This window comes from Halichoerus grypus, chromosome 7 (assembly GCF_964656455.1).
Source record: "Halichoerus grypus chromosome 7, mHalGry1.hap1.1, whole genome shotgun sequence".
Lineage (NCBI taxonomy): Eukaryota > Metazoa > Chordata > Mammalia > Carnivora > Phocidae > Halichoerus > Halichoerus grypus.
The window spans coordinates 49115042-49138453 of record NC_135718.1 but is presented as its reverse complement, the minus strand read 5'-3'; the positions used below and the strand labels follow the sequence as shown (position 1 = coordinate 49138453).

The window sequence follows — 23412 nt, the reverse complement described above, 5'->3', positions numbered from 1 at the left end:
GTTACCACTCCCACCCAAAGCTCTGAAATAAACCCAGAGAGTGTATCTAACACAGGACTTTCCAGGAGGGGCTCTTGCTACTCTAATTCTCACTGACAATTATAAAACCGCCCCCAGACGAGCCACGGAACGTAAGGGAACAGGTGAGTATGTCTGCCAGGGCAGGGAACATTCTTCTTAAGATGCCATTCAGGTAGGCTCTGCCTGGGCGGGGGGCGGAGGGGGTGTATCCTGCACCTGGCAGATCACCACAGTCTGCCGTGGCTGGTAACCTAGGAAATGAACTCCCAGGAAGGGGTTGAAAATGTTGAGGCCCACAAATAAGGCACAAATCTCATTTTGGTCATGATCTGTCTGTCCATCCTTAAGAGCCCCTCATTGTTACAAGTGTACAAGAGGTAAATACCTTTCTAGTCTCACCAAATGACAAAAATCAAGGAAGAAATGGTTTTGTCCCCTCTCCACCTTTTGGTCCTTGACCCTGGGGGACCAGGACCCTTAGAAGCAATAGGTGAGCATAAGGAAGAGAGAAGCCCCCAGTGATACTCATACATTTCTCTTCCTCTCCATCATGTGCACAGTGTTGTGGCCCTACTCATGGGTAGAGGCGGAGGAAAACATACAACCATAGGACCATGGGGTTCAGAACAGAAAGGGATCTCAGGAGATGATCTCTAGAGACAGCATGGCCCAGTGAAGCAAATTGCCCCTGGGTTCAAATCCCAAATTTAGCCTTTATTCACTGTGTGCCATCAGGCAAGTCACATAACCTCTCTGTTCCTTAGTTTCCTCACCTACTGCAAAGGGAGATGATAATGCTTTCCTTATGTGGTTGCTGTGAGGATTAAGAAATATGCAAGTTTGTAGGTATTACTACTGTCTAAGAAGGCAGTCTTAAGGCTTTCTGCCATAGTGATTCACTCTCAACTGCAAGTATGTGGCACTCCTCTTACATAAAGAAAGGTTCTAAGGGAAGTCATAACATTTAAGTTCCACAGCTTTCTTGCATTGGAACTAGAGCCAGATTAGTCTGTAACAACTGTTCCCCCCAACCAGAAGGGGGGCCCAGACTCTTCATGAGCCAGGGGACCTTTCCTTCAAGTAGACCTCATTCACTTTCCTGGCCCCCTCTTGCCTTCTTCTTGTCCTCTATTACTCATTCTCCTCTCTCTGTGTCCTCTCAGCATTTGGCTACCAGAAATCAGTAGAATAATCCAAACGCATCCCATTCTCCCTTCTCCCCAACATCTGGCCGAGGACTACCTCAGTTGGGGGCCCCAGAAGCCCATCGTGGGATATACACAGTCTGGATGGCTCCCTGGCCTGGCCACCTCTAACAAGGGGGTTACAGCACATGGATTCCTCTCTGTGGCTGATTATTTTCCATGGCCCTTGGCCATGTGACCTCGGACCATGATCTTGTCAGTTCTCATAAACTAAGCAGGAGTGGCTGAGTCACACACAGAGAAGAAATCTCTGGGGGAAACGGCAAGGGCTGTGGGAGGAAGGAGAGCAAGCCGGGATCCCGAAGGCCATGGGAGCCTCACCCTCCTGCCCCCCACCTCTGAGCAGCTTTGATTTTACATGAAGGGAAGGAGGAAGAGACAGTCCCCCAGGGGGCAGGCTGGGCTGCAGGTGGGCTACCCTTATTAATAAGATCTGGGGTCTCAGCCCAAGAAGCCAATTGTCCCCAAGACCTCCAACCCACAGAAACTGCCTGCGTAAGCTACTCACTGAACCCCCGGTTATTGACACCCAATTCCTATTCTTAGGAGCCCTGATACATCATAATCATAATAAGATAAAGTAGAGAACAGCCAACACTCACACATGCACACGTCCCCACATCTACCATTGGCTCTGGATGTCCTCTGGGAGGTCAAGTGATGAACACTGATAAAAGCATTGGAAAAAGACACTCTGGGCCCTTGATCCCATGTTGATGGTGAAGATGTTCTGGGGATGCTACGTGGAGTGTTTACCCTATGCCAAACACGTAGATGAAAACCGAAAATGAGGTAATGAGGTGCCAACAAAATCTCCATGTTCTCCAATATCCTGAAATTGGGTGTTGTGTAAACAAAACCCTGAACTTCCCTGCCTAATTTTTGTGTTTTTGTTTTTCTGGTTTTTGGGTTTGTTTTTTTGTTTTTGTTTTTGTTTTTTTTACTCTAAATCATCTTTAGATTTCAAAGTTGTGCGTGTCTGTAGCTTTGGGTCACAAGTTACCTTAAATTCTCTGACAAGTTAATGCATTGTTCGAGAGGTTATTTCTGAGTAAAATATGCACACGTAAACAATCTCCTTAACTATGTATATGTTTTAATTACATTCTGGGCTTCCACTTGATGAAATCCTAGGGAGAAGAGTATACGTATGTGTGTCCGTGGGTCTAGGGCGTATATTTTTGCACACACAAAAACACGGGGCAAAGCATGCTATTTTAAGAGTCTGAACTCTATCTTTCAACAAAGTTTAGCTGCTTTCCTTTTGCAAATGCATTTAATTTTATCTGGAAACTTTTTGACGTTAGAAGTAGAACAACTGTAGTTTCTCATTATGTTTGTTGCCAGAGTCCATGCTTGGTTGCTCAACTAAAGACCTTATATTGCTAATTACTACCACATGCCCATATCCCAAGCGAAAGAAAACTTATTGATTCTGACAGCCCATTCTCTCAACACTGAATTCCAAATGAAAACTCAAATTTTGGCCAAACATAACATTTCATCAATCTTGTTCTACTGACTGGAAAACAACATCAAACAAAGGGTGCTAATGGCCCTTTATTACCGTTCCTTTCCCAAGCTTATATTTTCTGATGAAAGATCTAAGTGACCAAAGGGCTTTTTTAAACTACTTAGTAATTAGCTTTTGAACCAGGAAACAATGCGTAAAGTAAAGTGAATGGTCCCAGTGTTGATGACAGGACCTACTCTCTGTCCTCAGGGTCGGGGGACATCGGAGACCCAAAGAGCACATTAAAAGCAAAGTGTGTATTTTCATAAAGGGAGAAAAAAAAAAGCAAAAGAGAAAAAACCAGGCTAAAAGGGCGTGATAAAAGATGACAGAGATGGAGCCAGAACAAAAGTCATGGGAAGTCTGTGATCTGAAGTCATCAGCACTTGAGGGTTTGAGTGGAAGTGCCAAGGCGAGAAAGATGACCAGATCCGACCAGGGGCGGGTGAGAGACTGCTGGTCTGAGGCCCCCTCTAGGGCGCCCACCGACAAAAGCCACCAGCCACCCGGCCCACCCACACTGGACCAGGGAAACTATTTAGAGGAAAAACATTGTACCTGGAGTGAGAGTCTAGAAATATGTTCAACGTAGACTTCAGGGCAATTGACTCTATGGGCTTCTTCAGGGGCAGTGATAAGGAAATGCTGGCTGAGCTAGTGGGGTGGGAGGCCATAAAGAGAGCCAGTTCCTCAGAATGCCTTCTGCTTTATGGCGACCTGTTCACACCTTAAAGGGCGAAATGGACAGAGGAGCTGTTTTCCTCTTGGCAATGGAATAAATGACCAATGGGAATCTCTGGACTTCTCTGGCCTTTTGGATCCAACCAATGGCCCAGAAATCAGAACAGCTTGGTTCTCATCTCATCCAGGGCTGTTAAGATAATAGGAAGAGGAGGGCTCCATTAGAGGGAAGGTGGAGGAATGTGCTGCCTCCACGGAAGAGACGCCAACTGGCCTCCTTTCGCCCACTGTCCTTTGTTCCTTTGAAAGGAAACTGGTATCCTGTGGGTAGTTCAAGAAAATGAGTCTTTTTTTTTTCCACCTCCTCATTTTCTGAACGAAGGACTGGACACCTGAGCTCAGGATACACTGGGATCACCGACAGGAGATGAGGTTTGCTCCATCCAACCGGACCGTCAGGCAAGGAGGAGGCGAGGGGGAAGGGCAGTGCTATGCTTTTATTTTCTCTTAAAAAACAAAATAGGCTGTTCAATTGTTCATCTGAAAATGTATCAGAGGAGGGGCACCTGGTTCTGCGATCGGAGCTCCTAGGATTGGGAAGGGGCCTGAGTGATGAGAATACTCTCATCTCGATCTGGATGGTAATGACTGAGTGTGCACACAGGGACACATCCCTTGAGCTGTACATTAAAGCTGTGTGCCTCTTACTCTATGGAAGTTAAAACAAAAACAACAAAGCTGAGGACCCAAGAAAAAGCTTTAAAAAAAAGAAAAGTAAAGAATAGTTGCCACCAGCCCTGCCTGGTGCTCTGGCAGAGGACAGAGATGTTAAGGCCCTGCTGTTTACAGAGGAGTCAACCTTCTGGTTGATAATGAACCCATGCATTGATACGGATACTGATAAAATGATCGGAGCACAAAATGAAACAGTCCCTAAGAAGAAAGCATTGATGTACAGGGAACCAAACAAAAGACTCCCATCAGGACTAGTATGTCGTGCCCTGACATACCATAGATAGAATATGTCTTGCCCAGAAGGAATCTCAACTGCGTAATGAGTCCCTCTGAGGACAAGCTCTGTGTCTCCTGGCTAAAGAGAATTGGTTTCCGGGCTGCCACAGTGCCTTGACGGTAGGCCAGGTGACTTTGACCTTGCCCTCCCTAAGACTTCCCTGCTGGAGGACAAGCCCATGTTACTGCTGCACAAAAAAAACCCCTAGGATGGCATCACATTAGTCTGGGGGACCAGAATGTAATCACTAAGCCAGTCGATGTGAAGAATGAATGAGCTTGGTTTCCTGCGGAGAGATTAGAACAGAAAATACAGGTCCAGTTATCTAGAGATCCCTTCCAGGAGAAATGCAGTATGTGTCTCGGAAAGATGGGTGGGGAAGAAGGCCACGAACGGGCACAGGTCTGGGTAGTCAGTCCACGGGTGACAGCTTCCTGGGGTAATCCTGACATCACACCCCACACAGAATGTGGCCCTTCCCTCACAGAAGCTTCAGGGGCGGCATTCAGGTGTCACCACCAGAGGGGCTCTGGAAAATCACTCAACCCCATCTCTTCTGATGCAACTGACTTACTTTCTGCCTCCATGTTTGTTAAAAGTCCCGCCGAATTTATTCCGATTCAGGATGAGACCAGCAATTTCGGGCACGTAGCGGGCAAACATTGCCTACATGCATGAAACAAAGAAACAAGAGCCAAAAAAAAAAAAAAAAAAAATGGCATGCAGAGAGGATTCTACCACAGCGGAGGCAGCAAAACCTCTTGGCATACTTACTTTCTTCCACTAACCGCACTATAGGAGCCCCCGTATTTCTTGCGGTTTCCTATTAATTCTATGATTTCAGGGACGTAGCTGGCAAACATGGCCTGAGGAGAAGACAGGAGACAGAAGAGAGACTGAAAAGACAGGCCAAAGAAAGGTGGTGACCTTTTCAGAAGAGGGGGGGCTCTAAGATCCAAAAACACAAAAGGGTTAGGACTGCAAAGGTATATACTAATACGGTGGATTATAAAGATGAAAGCACAAAAGCACAAAAAGGGCAAGCTCCTGAAAATACACAGGACCAAACAAACATTAGCCAACCTGGACAACTACCAAAAAAAAAAAAAAAAAAAATCACAGTCAAGAAAAATGCAAAGGAGACAGGAATAAATAAGTTGACATCTAGCTCTTCTTGCTGAAGGGTTCACTACAGGGAGTGCATGCTGGTGAAATCACACACTCACACACACACATAGACACACACACACACAACGGCAAGGTAAGACCTTTCTTTCTAGTTAAAATTCACAGGAGAATCAATGCCTTTTTGAGTGACGAAAGACAATAAACACCAAAAGAAGATTAAAATAATATAAACTTTTTCCATTTAAAAAAAAAATCACTAAGAAGCACAAAAGGTAAATTTAGGAAATCACATGGGAGGACAGAATAGCAAGGAGAAACACAAATCTGCCATGTTTAGTCCAACAAACATTGTGCTTGTGGTTGGATTCGTGGGTCTCAGTATCTATAGGGACCTCCCAAGTGCTGAGGAAATGCTTGTGTTAGTGGACACACGCACATGTACATTTATATACATTTTTTTAAATGTATATATGTCGTATGCATACAGAACAGAGAGATATATATGCATCTTATAAATGTATGTGCGGCGTACATACGTGAAAGCTGTGTGTGAGGGAGGATTCTAATCACTTACGCACACGTGGCAAAAATCTCAACTTAAAACGAGCTACTTTGAAAGACAAAATGCAGCAACCGACCATGTGTTGCCAGAAATCGCCCTTGAAAATTACATCATAACCGACTGTTAGGATCTGCAAAGACCAGAAAAGCAAATAGCGAAACCTTCTGACTTACAAAGGGGGAGGAAAAACATCCCACGGGTCGCTGCATCGTGGAGCTAGTCGGCCGTTTACAAAACCACACTCGGCTCACATAATGATGTCCACCTGCATGAGACCCGTAGGCTTTCCATCCTCTGTGGGGACCCTACTCTTCAGGGCAGGCCCCAGCCACAGTGTTTGTTGGAAGTTTAGGGGAGGATGGTGAAGGGTGTGGGGGAGCTCTGGAAACCGCAAACTGTCTACAGAGTCTCCACAGCATCCACTGGGTCAGGTGAGAGCAGCTGTCCTTGCCGAAAGTATCAGCGGCTGAATTACATTACTAAGGGACAGACACTCTCACTTAATAAGGGAGCATCACTTTCTTTAAGACAATTAGGTTTCCTCCTGGCGAAAAGGCTGACCCCGACAAGGGCAGGGTGCCTGGGTCTCTGGGAGACAAGTCTAACATTCCGAAGAAATATGCAGAAAAGTCACCATTTGCGTTTGGATTTACTTAGCCTGATTGTAACACTAAGGCAATCACTTGCTGGTAATGCAGAAACACAGAATCAAAAAATACAAAGCTTTAAAGAAACGGACCATAGAAAATATTAATGACCATAAAAATCAACATCATAATAAAGAGTTTTTACCAGTCCCCCGAGGATGAAGAAGACCATGAAGAGGCGCCCAAGCGTGGTTTTTGCGTAAACGTCCCCATAGCCAACAGTGGACATGGTGACCATGAGTAAATAGACACATTCCCAGTATGTAAGAGCCTGGTTGTTTTGGAAATTTTCCCATGGGTCCCCTGAATTCTCCACCTAAAGCAAGGGGACAGGGAAGAAAAAAGATGACGTTATGTACGTAGGATAGACCAGGAACACAAAAGGTTCAGCAGGCTCAACACGAGGTGTCTGCGGCCCCAGGTGAGTCTTATAGCGATGACTTGGAACCTCCACGCAGGTAATGGAGAGAGTCGGGTGGTGGTAACACACACAGGCCTTCCTCGCTGATGGGGCAGAGAGCGGGAAGGGACAGAGATATGCATCCTTAGTCCGGTTTTCTTCTCATTGTTAAAGATTTGAAGCCTGCAGAGTTTGAAGGCATCGCCCCCGGCCACGTTTTACAGCATTCTCTTCAAGGCAAGGGCCAGAGAGCTGTGCCCTGACCTTTCTCTGTGAGTTCCTGCTCCGTCTCGGAGGGCCTGGCTCCTGTAGACCCAAAGAAATTTGAGACTCTCTCACCAGGGGCCTCCTCTTTTCATCGTTTTGACCAAGCGATGCCTGGTGGGCTTCGCTCACTCAGACCTTACACCCGAACCCCACACAGCATCTCTCCGAGTCTGACTCTGCTCTCCCGGATTTGCAGAATGTCAAGGATGGCTCTTTTACCCTGCAAAGGGCAGGAATTTCCCTGAGCACACAAAAATTGAGCTCATGAGAACAATTTGCTTTTGTGCAACCCCTTAGATGGAGGGTCAGCAAGCTTTCTCTGTAAAGGACCAGATAGTAAATAGTTTCAGCTTTGCGCAACATACAGTTTCTGATCTCTGTAGCAACAACTCAACTCTGCAGTTGGTGAATCAGCCAGAGGCAATACTTAAACCCAAGGGGAGTGGATGAATTGGGAGCCCTTTCAGTGTGCCCAACTTTACAAAATACCTTACCTTCCCATCGATATGATCCACCAACAAAGCTGTGGGGGAGGCAGGAGAGATGCTCTAGCTACTACTCTCAGGAGAGAGGGAGAAATGTGGGCTGGATCTCCAGGTCTACCCCGGATCCCAGCCCTGCAGTACAGCGCATGGGCAGTGCCTATGATCCACCAGCATGGCCCATGTGGGCAGCCAGCCTCCAGGCCCCCAATCCACTGAGCCTCTGGTTCTTCCTCTGCAGAAAGTTTCCAAAACCTAGCCTCTTTCGCACATCACCTCTTGAGCTCAACGTGCCATTTTCACGGAGGTTTCCTGGTGGAGCAGAAGCTACATCACAAAATGTAAGGTGAGCTCACCCTCATGGAAATACTGAAGACCATACACGGTGATTAGGGTTTTTACCTACTAAGAGTGATTTCAGCCAAGAATTCCATCAGCATGAAAGGGTGGGTGGGGAAGCCCTCAGATCTAGTGACTGAATGAGAGCCCCCCCCCCCGTCCCCCGGCTTCCATCCCAGGCCTGCCTCCCACGATAATTACAGAAATCCTGATGATGGGAGGTAACTAAAGGCACCCCTCTGCCCCTTAACACAGGTAGAGTCTCAGCAAGGGAAAGGCACCTTTACTCAAAGCTTCAGAGTTAGATGAGGCTCCTTCCAGTTTTAACAGTTTGTGTTTGTATGAAACACGCTTCCAACAAAAGCTGTGGTCCCTAAAAGCAGGAATAAAGGTCTGCCTTGAGGTGAGAATAGCTTGACTTGATAATGGAAACCTTTCAAAGAGTCATTAATTTAAAAGAATCAACGTTTTGGAGATACAAAATAACTTGACAAGTAATCAGGCAAAAGAATCAAAGGTGGCTTTTTGTAAGGGGGAAGTGGAGAGAAATTGAGGGATGTGAATTTGTTGTTTATTAAGAGATATGGGTCAAACTCCCAACCTTGTCACCAAGACCTGTTCAAGTGTTGGCTGAGGAAGCACTGCCATCTTGTGGCTGGATGGGGTTACTGCAGACAGAGGGGAAAATCCACCCAACCAGTGAGCTGAAAAACGCAGGTTAATGAAGCAAACATCATTCACCATTTGGAACTAGTTTTGGGTAAAAGGGTTGGAAACCCAGACAACTGTGCAGTTGCTTCTCCTCCTACATTCTGCAGCGAGGCCGAAGTTTCTCTTCAGGGAGAAAAATTTCAAGTAATAAAATGACGCAGGGACAGATTTACTGCAGAAAAGCCAGAGCTGAAGCATCGTCAAGGATACTTACCAAGTGGATGAACCCGGCTGCAGTTAGCCATGTGCTGATAAATATGGAGAGCAGATTCACCAGCTTGATGGAATTACTGTGCAAAAGAGACAACAAGCAAAATCCCCAAGTTACAAGAGAAGACCATGTTCGGGCTGCCTTCCAGAGTGACAGCAATCTTTAGGGGACAGGTAGCCCAACTCTACTCCCCAGGGCTTCCTCCATCGTAAGGGAAGGTCCCAGAAGACAGTGTTGGTACGTAGGGACAGAGCCAATAGAAAAATGACCTCTGGACCACTAAAAGTGACCCCTAAATTAGCCCCTCTATTGGGTTTAACTTTTCTTTACTTAAATTTTATTTTGAAAATTTTTATGTCTACAGAAATATGGAAAGAACAGTATATAAACACTTATATGCCATTCTTCTAGAGTGAGCAATTAGTATTTTGGACATTTTCTTCGTATTCTTTTTCTTTTCTCTTTTTCTATTCTTTTTTTTTTTTTTTTTGGCTGTACCATTTACAAGTACATTGTAGACATGATGACACAACCCTTAAATACTTTAGCATTTAACACCTACAAAGGATACCATGCAACACTTGTCATGCCCAAGAAAATTCACATGAATTCAGGAATGTCATCTAAAATGCACTCTCTCTTTAAATCTCTCCAGTTGCCCTGAAATTATTTAATGATGTTTTCATTCTTTCACCTTGATGCAGAAACCAGCCAAGATTCAGGCATTGCATTTGGTTATTATGTTGCTTTCTTTATTCCAAGGGTCAGGAAACTTTTTCTATAAAGGGACAGATGGTAAATTTTTTAGGCTTTGCGGGTCACAGAGTCTCTGTGGCAGCTATCCTACTTTGCTGCTATAGCATAAAAGTCAGTAAGAGAATGGATGTGTCTGTGTTCCAATAAAACTTTATTTACAAAAACAGGCAATGGGCTGGATTAGCCCTTGTACTGTATAGTTTGCTAACCCCTGCTTTGTTCTCCTTTCATCTGCCCCCCTGCCCTTTTTGTTTGTTCATTTAATTTTCTGCACACTCAGGTCAGCTGTCTTATAGAATGTCCCATATTCTGGATTTGTCTGATGGTTCCCCCATGAGTAGATCCTGTTTAAATGCTTCTGTTAAGAATATCCGCCTGGGTTGTCATCACATCAGGAAATTTCCACTCAATTACACTAGGTCTAGTCAGTTGGTTAAGGTGGGAACATGAAATCTTGCCACTTCCCTTTGGAAGGAGCTCATTTCCCTTTGTAATTAATATGTCATCTATGCAGTGAGAATCTGAGACTATATGAATATCCTGTTCACACACAACCTCCTGCCTAATAATGTCAGCATCCACCGGTGTTCCTTGAGTGGATCAGTTGGGACTCACTAAAGTTTAAGCACCCTGAAAGCAGAGGCCTTGTCTGTCTGGATCCCATGAGTGTAGTGAGTCCCTGGCACATAGTAGGGCCTTTATGCATAAATCCTGAGTGAACTCGCCCCTCCCCCTGCACTCTTCCCTCTTAGCTTCACCCCGTTCACTCCCGCTGGGGTCCAGTTCCTTGAACGCTGTTGTTAGCAGGTCACTTCCCTATCCAAAGGCTCCCTGTTGACTAAAATGTTATGTCCAAACTCCTTCCATCCTCAACACCTGCTGAAGGTTCAGGCTCACCTACCACCTCTTCAACATCAACTCTTGAAACCTCCATCACAGCCAAACTTGTGTCCTATGTCTGTTTATACTACTATCAAAGATGGTCCTTTCCATCTTTGCAAATATTTCCCTTTCTTCAGAACCTGGTTCAATCCCCACGTCCTTGTTAAAGTGGTCCCCGCACCTGCGATACAAAGTGACTCCTCTTGGCTCTTACTTCCGGCCACTGATTGGTAATCAATCCCATTGTCTTAACACATCTTTTGTAATGTTGTTTTGATTGCTGTTTATCTCTTGTGTTCCTGGCTGCATCTTGCGGAAACAAACTTTATTTTCTACCTCTCTCAGTCTCCCTATAGTGGCGTAACGCCACCCACAGGTGGTCCAGTCCATCATTCTTGATTGACTGTTCTCTGCCCTTTCCTACTTCTTTCTCATGGGGAACCGTGCTCACCATTCTAAGTGTTTCGAGTGTATTCACTCCTCTACTCTTCATGACAACTCTGTGATGTCACCCAGACCCAAACTCACACAGTAAAGCAGCGGAGTTGGAATGTGAGCCGGGGCAGTTTGGCCATAGTCTACCCTCTTGGCCACTACAAAGTCCTCTTGGACCTTGGCCTACAAAGTCATAGACTGGTGTCTGTCACAGTCTTCTGCGTCTGCCCCACGCCCCTGCACAGGATATGAAAAGGTCAGAGACAGCTGCCCCAGTGAGGTGAGAGACTCACTAGACGTATTGATTAACCTCCTGAACTGCCAGAAAAAAAAGAATGGAAAGGAAAAATTCTGGTAACTACATCTACACTGGGGTCACCATGTGGAAGAAGGCAGGAGGGGGCTGCGGTCCAGTGTAGCCCAGGGGTTGAAGAAAGAGCCCCTTAGTGGCGGCCAGATCAGCAATTCTAGAACAGGGACAAGGCCAGAGTCCAGCTTGCCTTTTTCTTCAATCTTCTTTTCTTTATGGAATTGAGCAGAGCAGAGGAACCTGTGGTCTTAGTTTTTTCTAGAGTTGGTTCTGACAATTCAAGGCAAATATAGCCAAATATTTTAAAATTTGTTTGATACTGATCTTTTGAAATGTGTGGAATGACTTCCTTCTGGTTCAAAAACAGAAAAACAATAAAAATGTCCATTCTGTCATTCTTCGTCATCTCAAGAGTTACCAGATTATAAGAGTTGCCTATAAAAATTGCCAGTATTTATTGAGTCCCTATTATACGTGCTAGGCATTATGTTGGGTTCTTCATTTTCTTCAGATTTTTACCATTCTACCTTCTGATACAGGTACGATCACTGCTCCTGCTAACTAAATAAGGAAACTGAGGCTTGGTGTACTTAAGCAGCTTGCCTGAGAAGACATGGTTGGCAGGTGGTGGGGTTAATATTCGAACCAGGGCTGTCTGATTCAAAGCCTAGTTAACACAATAATTTGGAGAAGCAGTACAGAGCTCTGTTTCTATTGCTCTTGGGTTGGTGCCACATCCCTTCCTCAAGGACAGTCCTGTCCTCAGCCTCTGACCTAGGTGGGGTGTCACTCAAAGGCTCCCACCTCTCTCTCTACCTGGGTGGCCTGAGCCACACTGGCCGATGGAGGAACTCTCGGCTCTAAAAGGGCTATGAAGTAGGGCTCATCAGAAGCATTTTTTAGGAACGGAGTGGAAGAGAAAGAACCTAAGTCCTCCCGATATTCGGGTGCAAAAAATATAAGTCCGGGGCTCTAGAAGGCCATCTGCCCTGGAGAAAGACTGCCTGAGAGTGTCACCTAAAAGAGATAAAGAGAGAAGCAGAATCCTGATGAGAGACTCTGAACCCCTGGATCCAGACATGTCCAATTCTGTCTTGAATCCCAGTCATTACCAAGGCCGATTCAAAGTAGAGTCTGTCCCTCACAATTAAAGCCATCTGCCCACAGCAGAAGGGGTCAATATCCAAAATGCTCTGAGAATCTAACAATTGATCAGGTCTATAAAGTAGGTCGGGACTATCCCTACCTAAGAAAAGAGGGCGGACCCTGTACCACCAACAACTGTGCTCAACAGCATGGTTAGTTCCATGGCTCTGCAAGTTCTGGATGGACCTGGCACTTACAAGGGCAAGCACAGATTGCTAAATCCTGGCCTTCGTTCCTTTTTCCAGATGCTACCATGGGTCATGCAACCACCTCTAGGTAGTTTCTGGAGCTGTGACTGGAAATCACCAACTCACCAAAATAATGTTTAAAATCTTCTATTTAAGCTTCTCCTGAAAGCAGAGAGATACCATAATTCTTGCCTTTCTGTTCCCTGGACCAGCCTGTCAGCCCCAGAGGCCTACTCACTGGACTTCCAGAGTGTTCTTGCTCTTGAAGGATGCCCCCCCTGCCAACCAGAGACTGTCAGAGTAGAAATAAAACATATGGATATAAGGCATCCACCCAATGAGCCATCAGGAGAAGCAACTCTGGTAACCAGTGAACTGAACATTGTTGCAGCTGGAACATCACTATGTCCTGCTCCCAACTAGTTTCTCAATGGGAATCCAAACTACAGCAAAACCTCTGTGCCTCTACCTTGTGAGTCCTCCAAGCTAACATGGGAGAGGGAGAAGCAGATGAGGAACATGTAGCTGGTATCTCAGAGAAGCATGTACATATAGTCCTTGACTTCACAAGGGTTCAACCTACAATTTTTTGATTTTACAACGGTGTGAAAGCCATATGCCTTCAGAGAAACTAGAATTTGAGTTTTGAATTTCAGTCTTTTCCTGGACTAGTGATAGGCACATGATTTCTCTTGTGATCCTGGGCCGTGGCAATGAGCTGCAGCCCCCTGTCAGCCAGGTGATCACCAGAGCAAACAACCAACACACAACCACTGGTTTTCACTTCCGGTACGGTATTCAACAAATTACAAGAGATATTCAGCACTTTATTATGAAATAGGCTTTGGGTTAGATGATTTTGCCCAGATGTAGGCTAATTTAAGTGTTCTGAGCACATTTAAGGTAGGCTAGGCTAAGCTATGATGTTCGAGAGGTCAGGTGTATCAAATGCATCTTTGACTTAGGATATTTCCGACTTACGATGGGTTCATCCAGACGTAACCCCGTTATAAGTCGGGGAAAATCTGTATTCATTTTCCGAAAGGATAATTAAATACCAAGTTGATTCACTTACACACTCCCAGATCCTTGGAACCTGAACAAAGCAGTGCCACACCAATCTCTATGTGGAGCCCTCTTGAGATATTAAAACTATCGTAGCCTTTGAGCCTCTTGGTGCTTTGGAAAAACAACCTAGATATGATGATTATTAATTTCTAAATGATTGTCATAATGATATTAAAAGTGCTTAAGGGAATTCTTGCTGTGCCTAGAACCGTTCATCATTGTTGCTGAAAGAGTCCATATTCAGCACTGAAATCTGATTATTTTTATGGCATTAGCATCATTACAGATCACTAGTATTAGGAATTTGCTTTCCAAATTAAAATGTACAACCAGACAATCATCTAAAAGCCCTCTGAAAGATTAACTCTTAGTGGACTTTCTCCATACTCTGAAATTTGAACCTTATCAGGTTGCACAGGGCTCCTTGGGAGGAGGGAGAGGGTAGCAGGGGTAATATGTGTGCTCTGCATGGCCAAAGGGCCACTGGAAATGGACATAGGTTCGTGCCCAAGGCCACGGGTCTGAGCCAAACGTGAACTTCCCTGTGGTTAGAATGATTGGAACCATCCAGATTCAAGCCCCTTTCTTGTGCCTTGAGGGAGGGATGGACTGTGACCTTATCATGAGAACCTAACTCATCTAATGAAAATCATTTTTATGTTGTCCATTATCATTTCTGGGTCCCCAACTCACGAGTTCTCAATTGCCATGAGAGAAATTTACATTACTAGATACAATGAACTATCCAAGGGCTGGCACAGATATCTTTCTGTTCCTGTAGATCAGAGACCTTTCCAGGACCACGTACATACTGGAAGAGAGAAAGTCTGTCTCTTTCTGAAAGTATAGCTACAAACCCAGAGCTAGTGTGCACCATCTTTGCCCTCACTGTATTTAACAAGACATGTCTTGGTTAACACTGAAAAATGTGATCCACTTTCTACAAAAAAGGGCAAATCTGTCCCATTCGGCTTGTCCACTATTTTCCTCCTTTGTGGCTTAGGGTACAGCCAGGTGTCAGTGGCTTTATTTTTTTTATTGTTACCTTTGCTGGACAGATGTAAGATACCCACCCCTGAAAAGTCAACAGGATAAGACCAAATTGAGATAAATGGTCTGAACTATAAGCAAAATCAGGTTCTGTCAATTCTGCCCCTTAAATACCTCTCCACCCCTCTTTGTGCTCTCCACCCTGACCCGCACTGCCCAAGGCCATTTCCTGGTCCTGCTTGCCTGGACTACTGCCCTGACTGGTCTAACGGTCTCCAGTCTTAGATGCTTCAAACCCATCATACGATCGGTGGACTAGTAGATCTTTCTAAAATGTAAATGTGACCACATTCCTGTCCTACTTAAACCCTTCAGTGATTCCTTCTCGTTCTCCAAGTTAAATCCATGATGCATAAGAGCCTTCACGGTGTGGCCTCCACCCGGACAACCCCTTGCCATCTCCATAATGAATACTCTTTTTTAAGAACTTAACCTTGGAGCCATTTCCAAGGTCATATTTGTAGTACACAGTGATTTTAGTTCTCCAAATGTTCCCCCAAAATGTGTGGGTTAGGTAAATGATGGTGCACACATATCATGGAATACTCTGCGGGAAATAAAAGTGATATGGGGGAATATTAGTAATGTTTGTCTCAACCATAGGTGGGGTTGGGCAAGTTTTACTTTATCCTTTATGCTTTTCTATATCTTATTATTATTATTTTTTTAGAGAGACAGCACAGGGTGGGGAGGGGCAGAGAGAGAGGGAGAGAGAGAATCCCAATCCCTCCACACCCAGCACAGAGCCTGATGCAGGGGGCTCGATCTCATGACCCTGAGGTCATGACCTGGGCTGATATCAAGAGTTGGACGCTTAACCGACTGAGCTCCAAGCATAGTCTATTTTAATAATTAGTAAGGCCATTGCCATTTAAAACAAATTGTTGGATGACCCACGTTTTCATCATCAACATGTACACATCAAATGAGATGTGGAATGACAGGCTTTAAAACCGAGCTACTTATTTTGCTCTGAGTGTAGAATAATTACGTGTCATCTCCTCTGTGAGTCTGCTTGTCAGCATGCAGGGCCACTGAGTCACTGTCAAAAGCTCAGACAATGACATGGAAGGGACCCTGTCCCCCTCAATAGGCCATTTTCCAGGCAAGGAGCATGGTAGGCCGCCCTATTGGCTGGCAGATTAAGGAATGGCCCTGATGCTGTCCCATCACTGTGACTTGTTTCTTTCATCTGTGTTTTCTCTGTCATTCTGTTCACTCCGGTTTCCTTTGCTGCCCACTTAATTCTCTCTCTCTCCCCCATATACTTCTCTGCTCTGTTTCTTCCAGCTCTTTGCGAAGCAAGGCAGCCAAAGGACAGAAAATGAAACTGCAATTTCAAGCCATTATTTCAAATCACATTTGCAAAGTCTCTATCCCTACTTAATGCCACAGATCAGTGGTGGGGATTGGCCACTGGAGAAAGCCAGACAAAACCCCCTAAAGAAGATTCCAGGGCTGCACCCACCCTCCTGGAAGGTCACCGTGAACACAGCAGAGTACAGAGGAGTCACCAGAAAATAAGCTCTGTGTCCAAAGCCCTATAAAAACCAAGGCTTCCTCTTCTCGGCATCAGAGCCTTCAGGATCTGGGCTCGGGGGTGCACAGAGGGAAGGAGAGAGAATGGGCTCAGAGAGTTGGTCTAAAGCCTCTAAAGTTCTTACAATTAAGTCAGGTTTTCTTCCGAGTCTGGGATCTGGCCCTTGGCGGCCCTCCTAATGTCGTCTTTGGTTTCCTAGCACAAAGCCCCCAGTATCCAGGCCCACAGGATTACTCAAAGCTCCCCCAAGGAACGATTTCTCTCACCTGTGTGCTTTTGCAACTTCTGTGATTGGAGGTCAGCACTGCCTCACCTGCCCAAGCCCAGCCCCACATGGACGACACCTAGTTTTCTAGGAAGCTTACCTAAGACCATCACTTTTCCTTGAAAAGATCCTTGACTACTGCACACTGGTGTCAAGCCTGGTTTCACTCCTCCCCTCCGTGCCTCACCGCCCCCCGATGTACCTGTGTCCCAGCACCAACCCACCACGGGTCCTGCTGGCTCTCCCTCTCCTTGCGCTCTCTGATGGCAGGATGCTACTCTGGCACCTGCCTGGCCGCTGGTACGAACGGACACTCAATTCAGGCTTGTTGAATTAACTCAGTCACCTGATAAGCAACAGGAACTGGGATAATCCAGGTTGTGGGGTTGTGCAGAAAACCCCCTCCACCACAGAAAGAGTTTAACTGAGTGGGAAGTGGGGTGCTGGGGAAATGCTGTTTGGGTCTCAGGAGAGCAGACACCCAGCAGCCTGCCACCCCGGGGACCCTCTCTAAGGCCACTCTCTCCCAACTTATAGTCACCTCTCTCCCTAGCTGGATGCTTCGGCTCTCTCCCCTGTGCACTAGGAGAATGAACCACCTGAACCGTGCGGTTATCACCAGGGATGTTAGTGCTATTTCCTGCACCTAACAGAAAGGAAGCTTCTCCAAGGAATGGGAAATTGGTGGGTCTCTTCATAAAAGTCCAGGAAAAGATATTTTATTCACCTGGCTTATCGTTCTCCCAAGTCCAAAAATGATCCATATGGAATGCAAGGAAAATGAGAACAGTTTTCTTTCCACGTTATTCCTTGGAGTAATGGCACATTCTTAAAACACTGGTGTGAGAGCATTAAAACCCCCCTAATTTATGATGTATACACAAACCAGGGAAAGAGGGGCCTTATACCACTTTCGGGAGTGTGGTTAACTCCACATAACACCTTCCACACTGGAAAAAACAAGTGTCTCTTAAATACACTCCCTGCGCTTGGCCCTGGGTACACACCGGTTCTGCCCTAAAAAATATAGTTTCGTGGGGCAACTGTGACAAAGGTAAGCATGGAGGGCCGCTAGCTTATCGATACTTTTAATTTCAAGAGTAACAGGAGTCCATTGCCCAGAAGAGCCATAAAAAGGGAGAAGGAGCCAAGAAAGTTTCCTGTCGCCCAGAAGAAATACGAAGAATAACAATATTCACTTAATATTAGTAATATTACATACTATTAAATGGAACATCAATAAATGTTCACCCCAGGGTAATAAAAATGCAGGGCGGCTGGGACACACTAGACAGGACTTCTACCGCAGTAGATGCTCGTTTGCTTTTCAGCTTGGCTAACAGAAAGCAAATTTACCCCACATGCACACAGATGAATAGTTATCGAGGAGAAACCGACATGGAATTAAAACAAACCAAATATCCAAAAAATAATAATAATAAATAAAAATAAATTTAAAATAAATTTAAAAAAAACAAACCAAAATAAACAAACAAAAAACACGAACCCCAAAGAGGGAGGCCAATAGCCTGTCACATGTGTTGGCAGGGACAGGTTCGGCAAGCTAAGTCCCAGCCTCAGTGACTGGGAAAACGATGCTGAATCCAAGGCCCCCAAAATGCAGGTGTATTAATTATAAATCACAAAATCCAGAAGTGTCCTGTTTTTAATCATTTATCAAACACGTCAACCTAAGAGGAAATGGAACATTAGCAGTGAGCTTCTTAAAGTGTAATTTCCTATAAGAGAAATTTATGGCCTGTACTTATTCTCCATTAGAGGACGTCTAACCTCTCTTATTAGTTTATTCATCAAGGCAGCCTGGTTTCGGGCCAGCTCTGCAAACCCGCAGGTCATCAGGAAAGGGATCTCTAGGGGATTTTTCCTCCTGGTCCAGTAGTGTTTTCCAGATCATAACACAGTTAACAGAAGTAGTCATGGTGCATTCGGCAGGAGGTTTTTAGGTATTCCCCAAAAGGCAATTCACAGAGCAAGCCCCAGGGACCCTGGCTATAAAGTGAACATCCAAAATGTACTTTGAAATGAAATGATTTTCTGTTTGCCATGTGAGGTTTGTGATTGTCTTTCTCAAAGAGCATTGCTTCCCTTGCTTTTACGTTCAGGTTCAATTTCTTATTTAGTGATGTAATAAAGGGGCGATTCAGAACCCGGGAGCAAGGACTTCCCAATCAATGAGCTGCTCGATTCTTCATCCACTGGGCACCGTCTCTCCAGGATGCTATGGCCGATTTCCAAGCAACCCGCACAGCCCCCAAAACTGTCTCCTTCCCCACATGCACAGCTGTTTCTCTGTTTATCAGATAGTCCCCAGCTCTGCAGGGGAGAGTAACCCAAGCCCTACTCTGGGCTTTCTCCAGATCTCTGTGTTAGATCACTCTGTTTTTTGGTTTTCTTTTTAAGATTTTATTTATTTATTTGACAGACAGAGAGAGAGAGCACAAGCATAGGGAACGGGAGAGGGAGAAGCAGGCTCCCCACTGAGCAGGGAGCCGGATGCGGGGCTCAGTCCCAGGACCCTGGGATCATGACCTGAGCTGAAGGCAGACGCTTAACTGACTGAGCCACCCAGGCGCCCCTAGAGCACTCTTTCTGAGACTAACAGAACTCTCACCTTACAATGATGAAAACAAAAACACCTGATATTTACAACTTGGCAATGGGGGCCAGAGCAAGGAAAAAAATGTGAATATGAACATCTTACCTTGTTTTAAGGATATTCAGAAACTGCAAAATTTCTGAAAACTGTATCAGTCTGAGAGCTCTTAAAAATCTCAAACCTGGAAAGAGAAATGAAATAGAGACACATTATTCTCACTGCGTGGTTTTAATGTTCACACTCTGCCGTTTGATCTACGGCTGCCAAGGTTGAAGGGATATGAAGTTCTTGCAGAAGATTAAACCATCCGGTACCTTGGACATGGTCCTTCATTCTGATTCTTGACTGGTTTAATCTCCACTGGTAAACTTTCTCATTAAAGGAGGCCTGTTTTGAGCCACTGCAGAGGAAGGTGGGGAAAGCCCAGTTAAATGAGGCTTCTCTCTTGTCCATCTCAGATTTAAAGCATTGTTTCTAAGTTACCTACTATTTTGAGAGGATTTTGTCTCTGAAAGTACTGGGAATGGGGGAGGGTAACCTTTACGCTAAGAGCAGATTACAAACAAATCAGATAACCTGATGATTTGATTTTTTTTTAAACTTTATCTTCAGCTGATAAAATGAAGAGTATAGCCCACATTGTGATCCGTTTTCTAGAAAAGTTCTATATTTTTCTCCCAATCAAAAAAAAAAAAAATCAGATCAGTAAGATCTCACACCGCATAACTTCAGGATCCAAAATGTATATATTTCCACTTTTAATACGCATCAAGATAAATGTCTGTCCTTTCTAAATTGGCAACCTCTGCTGAATGGAAATCAAGAGCCAGCATTTCTAGACAGCAGAAGAGAGGCAGGTACCGGGAAGGAAGCTACGATCCAGGCTTAGAGAAAATACAAATTATTGTTGTGTTTTAACAGCCAGGGCTAATATATATTTCTGTTGAGATCAAATTCATGAGTCAAAAACATTCTGAGTCACTCATGGTGCTTTCATGCTTGGCCATCAAGTAAGAAAATTACTTACAAAATGCTGATTATCACAGCTTTGAGATAGTTTCAATATCACACCCTTTGCTAAGGGGATTTTCTTTTACAGATTTTTGGAAAGCGTTTTGTCAAGCGCCCCCACGTGCCAAGTGCAGTGCTAAGCACAGAGTGGGCTAAATTGGTGACAGGCAGCTCTTAGCCATTGGGTGAGACTTCATTCTGCCCCCGTCCGTGAGGTAGGAAGTGGTGGGAAAAAGCTGGGGGAGTCACTGCAATGATCAAGGGAAGGAGACAGATGGGAAGTTCTCCACTGAACAGCTCCACATTGGACCCAGTTAGATTTCGCCTTGTTCAAGGATTAGGGGGCAAGGAAGGACTAATCCAAAGCCCAGGAGGGGAAAAAAAAAAATCTCACTGCACAAGAGGGAGAAAGGGATAATAGCTCAAAAGGGAAATTTCTCATCTAAAAAGGATTTACCTTCATGAACAGAAGATTTTCTCTGAAGATGCTGGCCTTCTATGCCAAATGATATTTATATTACTTTTATTAAACCAGAAAGCGCAGAGATGAGAAGGGATGTTGATGAACTGAAGGCCCAGGAGCCGAAACACAGTCCTAACAGAACTGATGAAAGGTTCACTTAACGCAGCTGAACACTGCAGAGAACAAAACTGAGAAGTAATCCCAGAACACAGAGAACATAAAGAAAAGGGAGAAAAAAGGATGAAATCTAAGAAAATGGAAATGGAGGGGAGATCACAGAAATCCAACCTATGAATAAAATGTTCCAAAGGGAAATACAAACAACCTGTAGATTATAAGTAATGGCCGGGACATAATAGAAAAGAACTTTCTAGAAAGCCAAAAAGGACTCGAGATTAAGAGGCAAAATAAATGACCAACTCTTAGAAACTCATGTCGAGGAGTATCTGCCTCTTCTTTTCTTCAAATTTTAAGTATTAACATAAATTTTTAAAAAAGTGTCAGGGTGGAGAGAGGGTCACCATGAATGCCACAAAGACTACATGATTTAATAGTAGGTGTAAATGACAATGGGCAACACTCAGAATCTTAAGACAAGGAGAATCTACCCCAAGACTTCTATACCTGTCAAGCACTTGTTCAACAATAAAGAAAACAAAACAAAACAAAAAATGTCTTCAAAAACCCAGGATCCCAGAAAATATATTGTTTGTGCAAAATATTTTCAAAGTTCTCAAGCCTCATTCAATCAGAATGAGTAGCAGAGGCTGAGGGCTATATTTTTAATAAACTCTACTGTTGGTCCTAAGCATCCAGCCCAAGCTAGATGGCTGGTCTTAGTCCAGCATCATCGGCAAACACTGCTGGGAGATAAAGGAACACATTTAGAAACTTGAGGTAGAAGACCAGCAGCACTGAAACCTGTCAGGGCACAGAAGGATGCTTTAGTCCTATATCAGCTGCTAATGGTTTCAGCCTGAAAATCCTGTGTGTGTGTGTGTTTATTTATATATTTATGTATGCATATATATATTTGTGTGTATATATATATATTTTTTCATTTATGGAAACAAAAATAGAATACAAATGACCCAAGCTTTGAACTGGATTTCTTTCTTTTTACTGTAGGTGATACTCTTTGCATCCTCTATAATTTGTCTGTAGCTTCCCACATTTTAAAGTGACTCACAAAAATAGAATAGAATAAAAGCTTCCCTTGTAATGGAGCTGTATGGAAATAAGGGTAGGAAACACAGTGAATGCAGAGCCACAGGTCCTATACTCTTGCTAGAGGTGAACTATAGATCTAGCTCTTTGAGCACTTTGTCAATAAAAAAGCAGGGAGACACTAGAAGATTAACAATGTACAGGAGAGAAAAACAAGCTGGTTCTCAGGGGAACAGTTTTTCCCAGGATGGAGACAGGAAAGAACTGGGTCCCGGAAAAAGCGACCCCAGATGATACAGGAATATTCTCATGGGCTGAACAACGGTGGGCTTTTATTTGACTGCCTTGTGTGGGTCATTTTCATGGCATTGGCTTTCATTAATACAAATGAGTAAACAAAGTTCTACGTGGGCTAAAAGAAAGCAGTCTGCATTTTATCCTTAGATTAAACCAAACTGTCTGGAGAAATGGTCATCTAAAGCACGTACCCTTCCGCTCCCTAACTGCTTTCTGCCCTTGACCCTGCTGGCCGATTCTCAGCATAGCAGCCAGAATGAACCTGGTAAAAAGTAAAATAGATCACGCCTCTCCTCTGCTCAAAATCCTCCAATGTCCCCATTTCACACAGAGTAAAAGTCAAAGTCCTCCAAGGACCCAAAGCAACACCACCCCATTTCCTTTCGGATCTGAGGGCCTCCTCCTGCTTCTGACATTATTCTCCTTCTGACCTGGCTGCCTTCCTCCGTGATCCATCTCTGCCAGTATAGACGTGCTCCTGCCCCGGGGTCCCTCACCATGGCACATGCTTGCTCTCTTCCCCGCATGGCCGCGGGGTGCATGCCCACACCTCCCGCAGGGGTATCCTTCCTGCACCCACCTCAGTGAGACCTGCCCTGGCTACCCCACCCAAACCGCAAGGCCCCTCCTTCTCCGCCCCCCAAATTCTTGCTCCTTGTGCCCACTTTACTTTTCTGCACACCATGATGAAGCACTAGCGCCTTATTTACCTAAGTGATTTACCTCTGACTCCTTAGCCATAGCATCAGCTCGATGAGGGGAGGAAATGCGTCTGCTTTGCTCATGGCTTTAAATTTGTGCCTGGCGTAAGGTGAGTGCTCAATAAATACCCACCTGAACTGAAGAAATGGATCAGCCTTTTGAAAAAGAATGAGCAGAGAGTTAAAGGGTACATACTCTGCATTCAGAACACTGAGACCACCCAGGCAGGGTGGTCTTTTCCTGAAGAAAAGAGCCATGAGCGCTGAGGGCTCACCTGACAGGTGAGGGCTGACACCCTTAGGACATCTAAAGCATCCTAACCAGGGAAAAGCCATA

The 23412-nt window shown here is 44.8% G+C and overlaps 1 protein-coding gene across 21 annotated transcripts in view; it reads right to left on the bottom strand.

Moving 5' to 3' along the window:
• The window catches only part of KCNMA1 (potassium calcium-activated channel subfamily M alpha 1), a 721733-nt gene that overhangs the window by 221870 nt on the left and 476451 nt on the right, over nucleotides 1-23412 (bottom strand). For all 21 annotated transcript variants that reach the window (XR_013449725.1, XM_078077542.1, XM_078077543.1 and 18 more), the window contains exons 6-9: nucleotides 19542-19617; nucleotides 9183-9258; nucleotides 6915-7085; nucleotides 5207-5298 (exon numbers count right to left, since the gene is read on the bottom strand). Coding sequence is in view for 20 of the 21 variants with exons in the window: in XM_078077542.1 (XP_077933668.1) it covers nucleotides 5207-5298; nucleotides 6915-7085; nucleotides 9183-9258; nucleotides 19542-19617 (415 nt within the window). In the remaining variant the exon portion in view is untranslated. The remainder of the gene's footprint in view (nucleotides 1-5206; nucleotides 5299-6914; nucleotides 7086-9182; nucleotides 9259-19541; nucleotides 19618-23412) is intronic.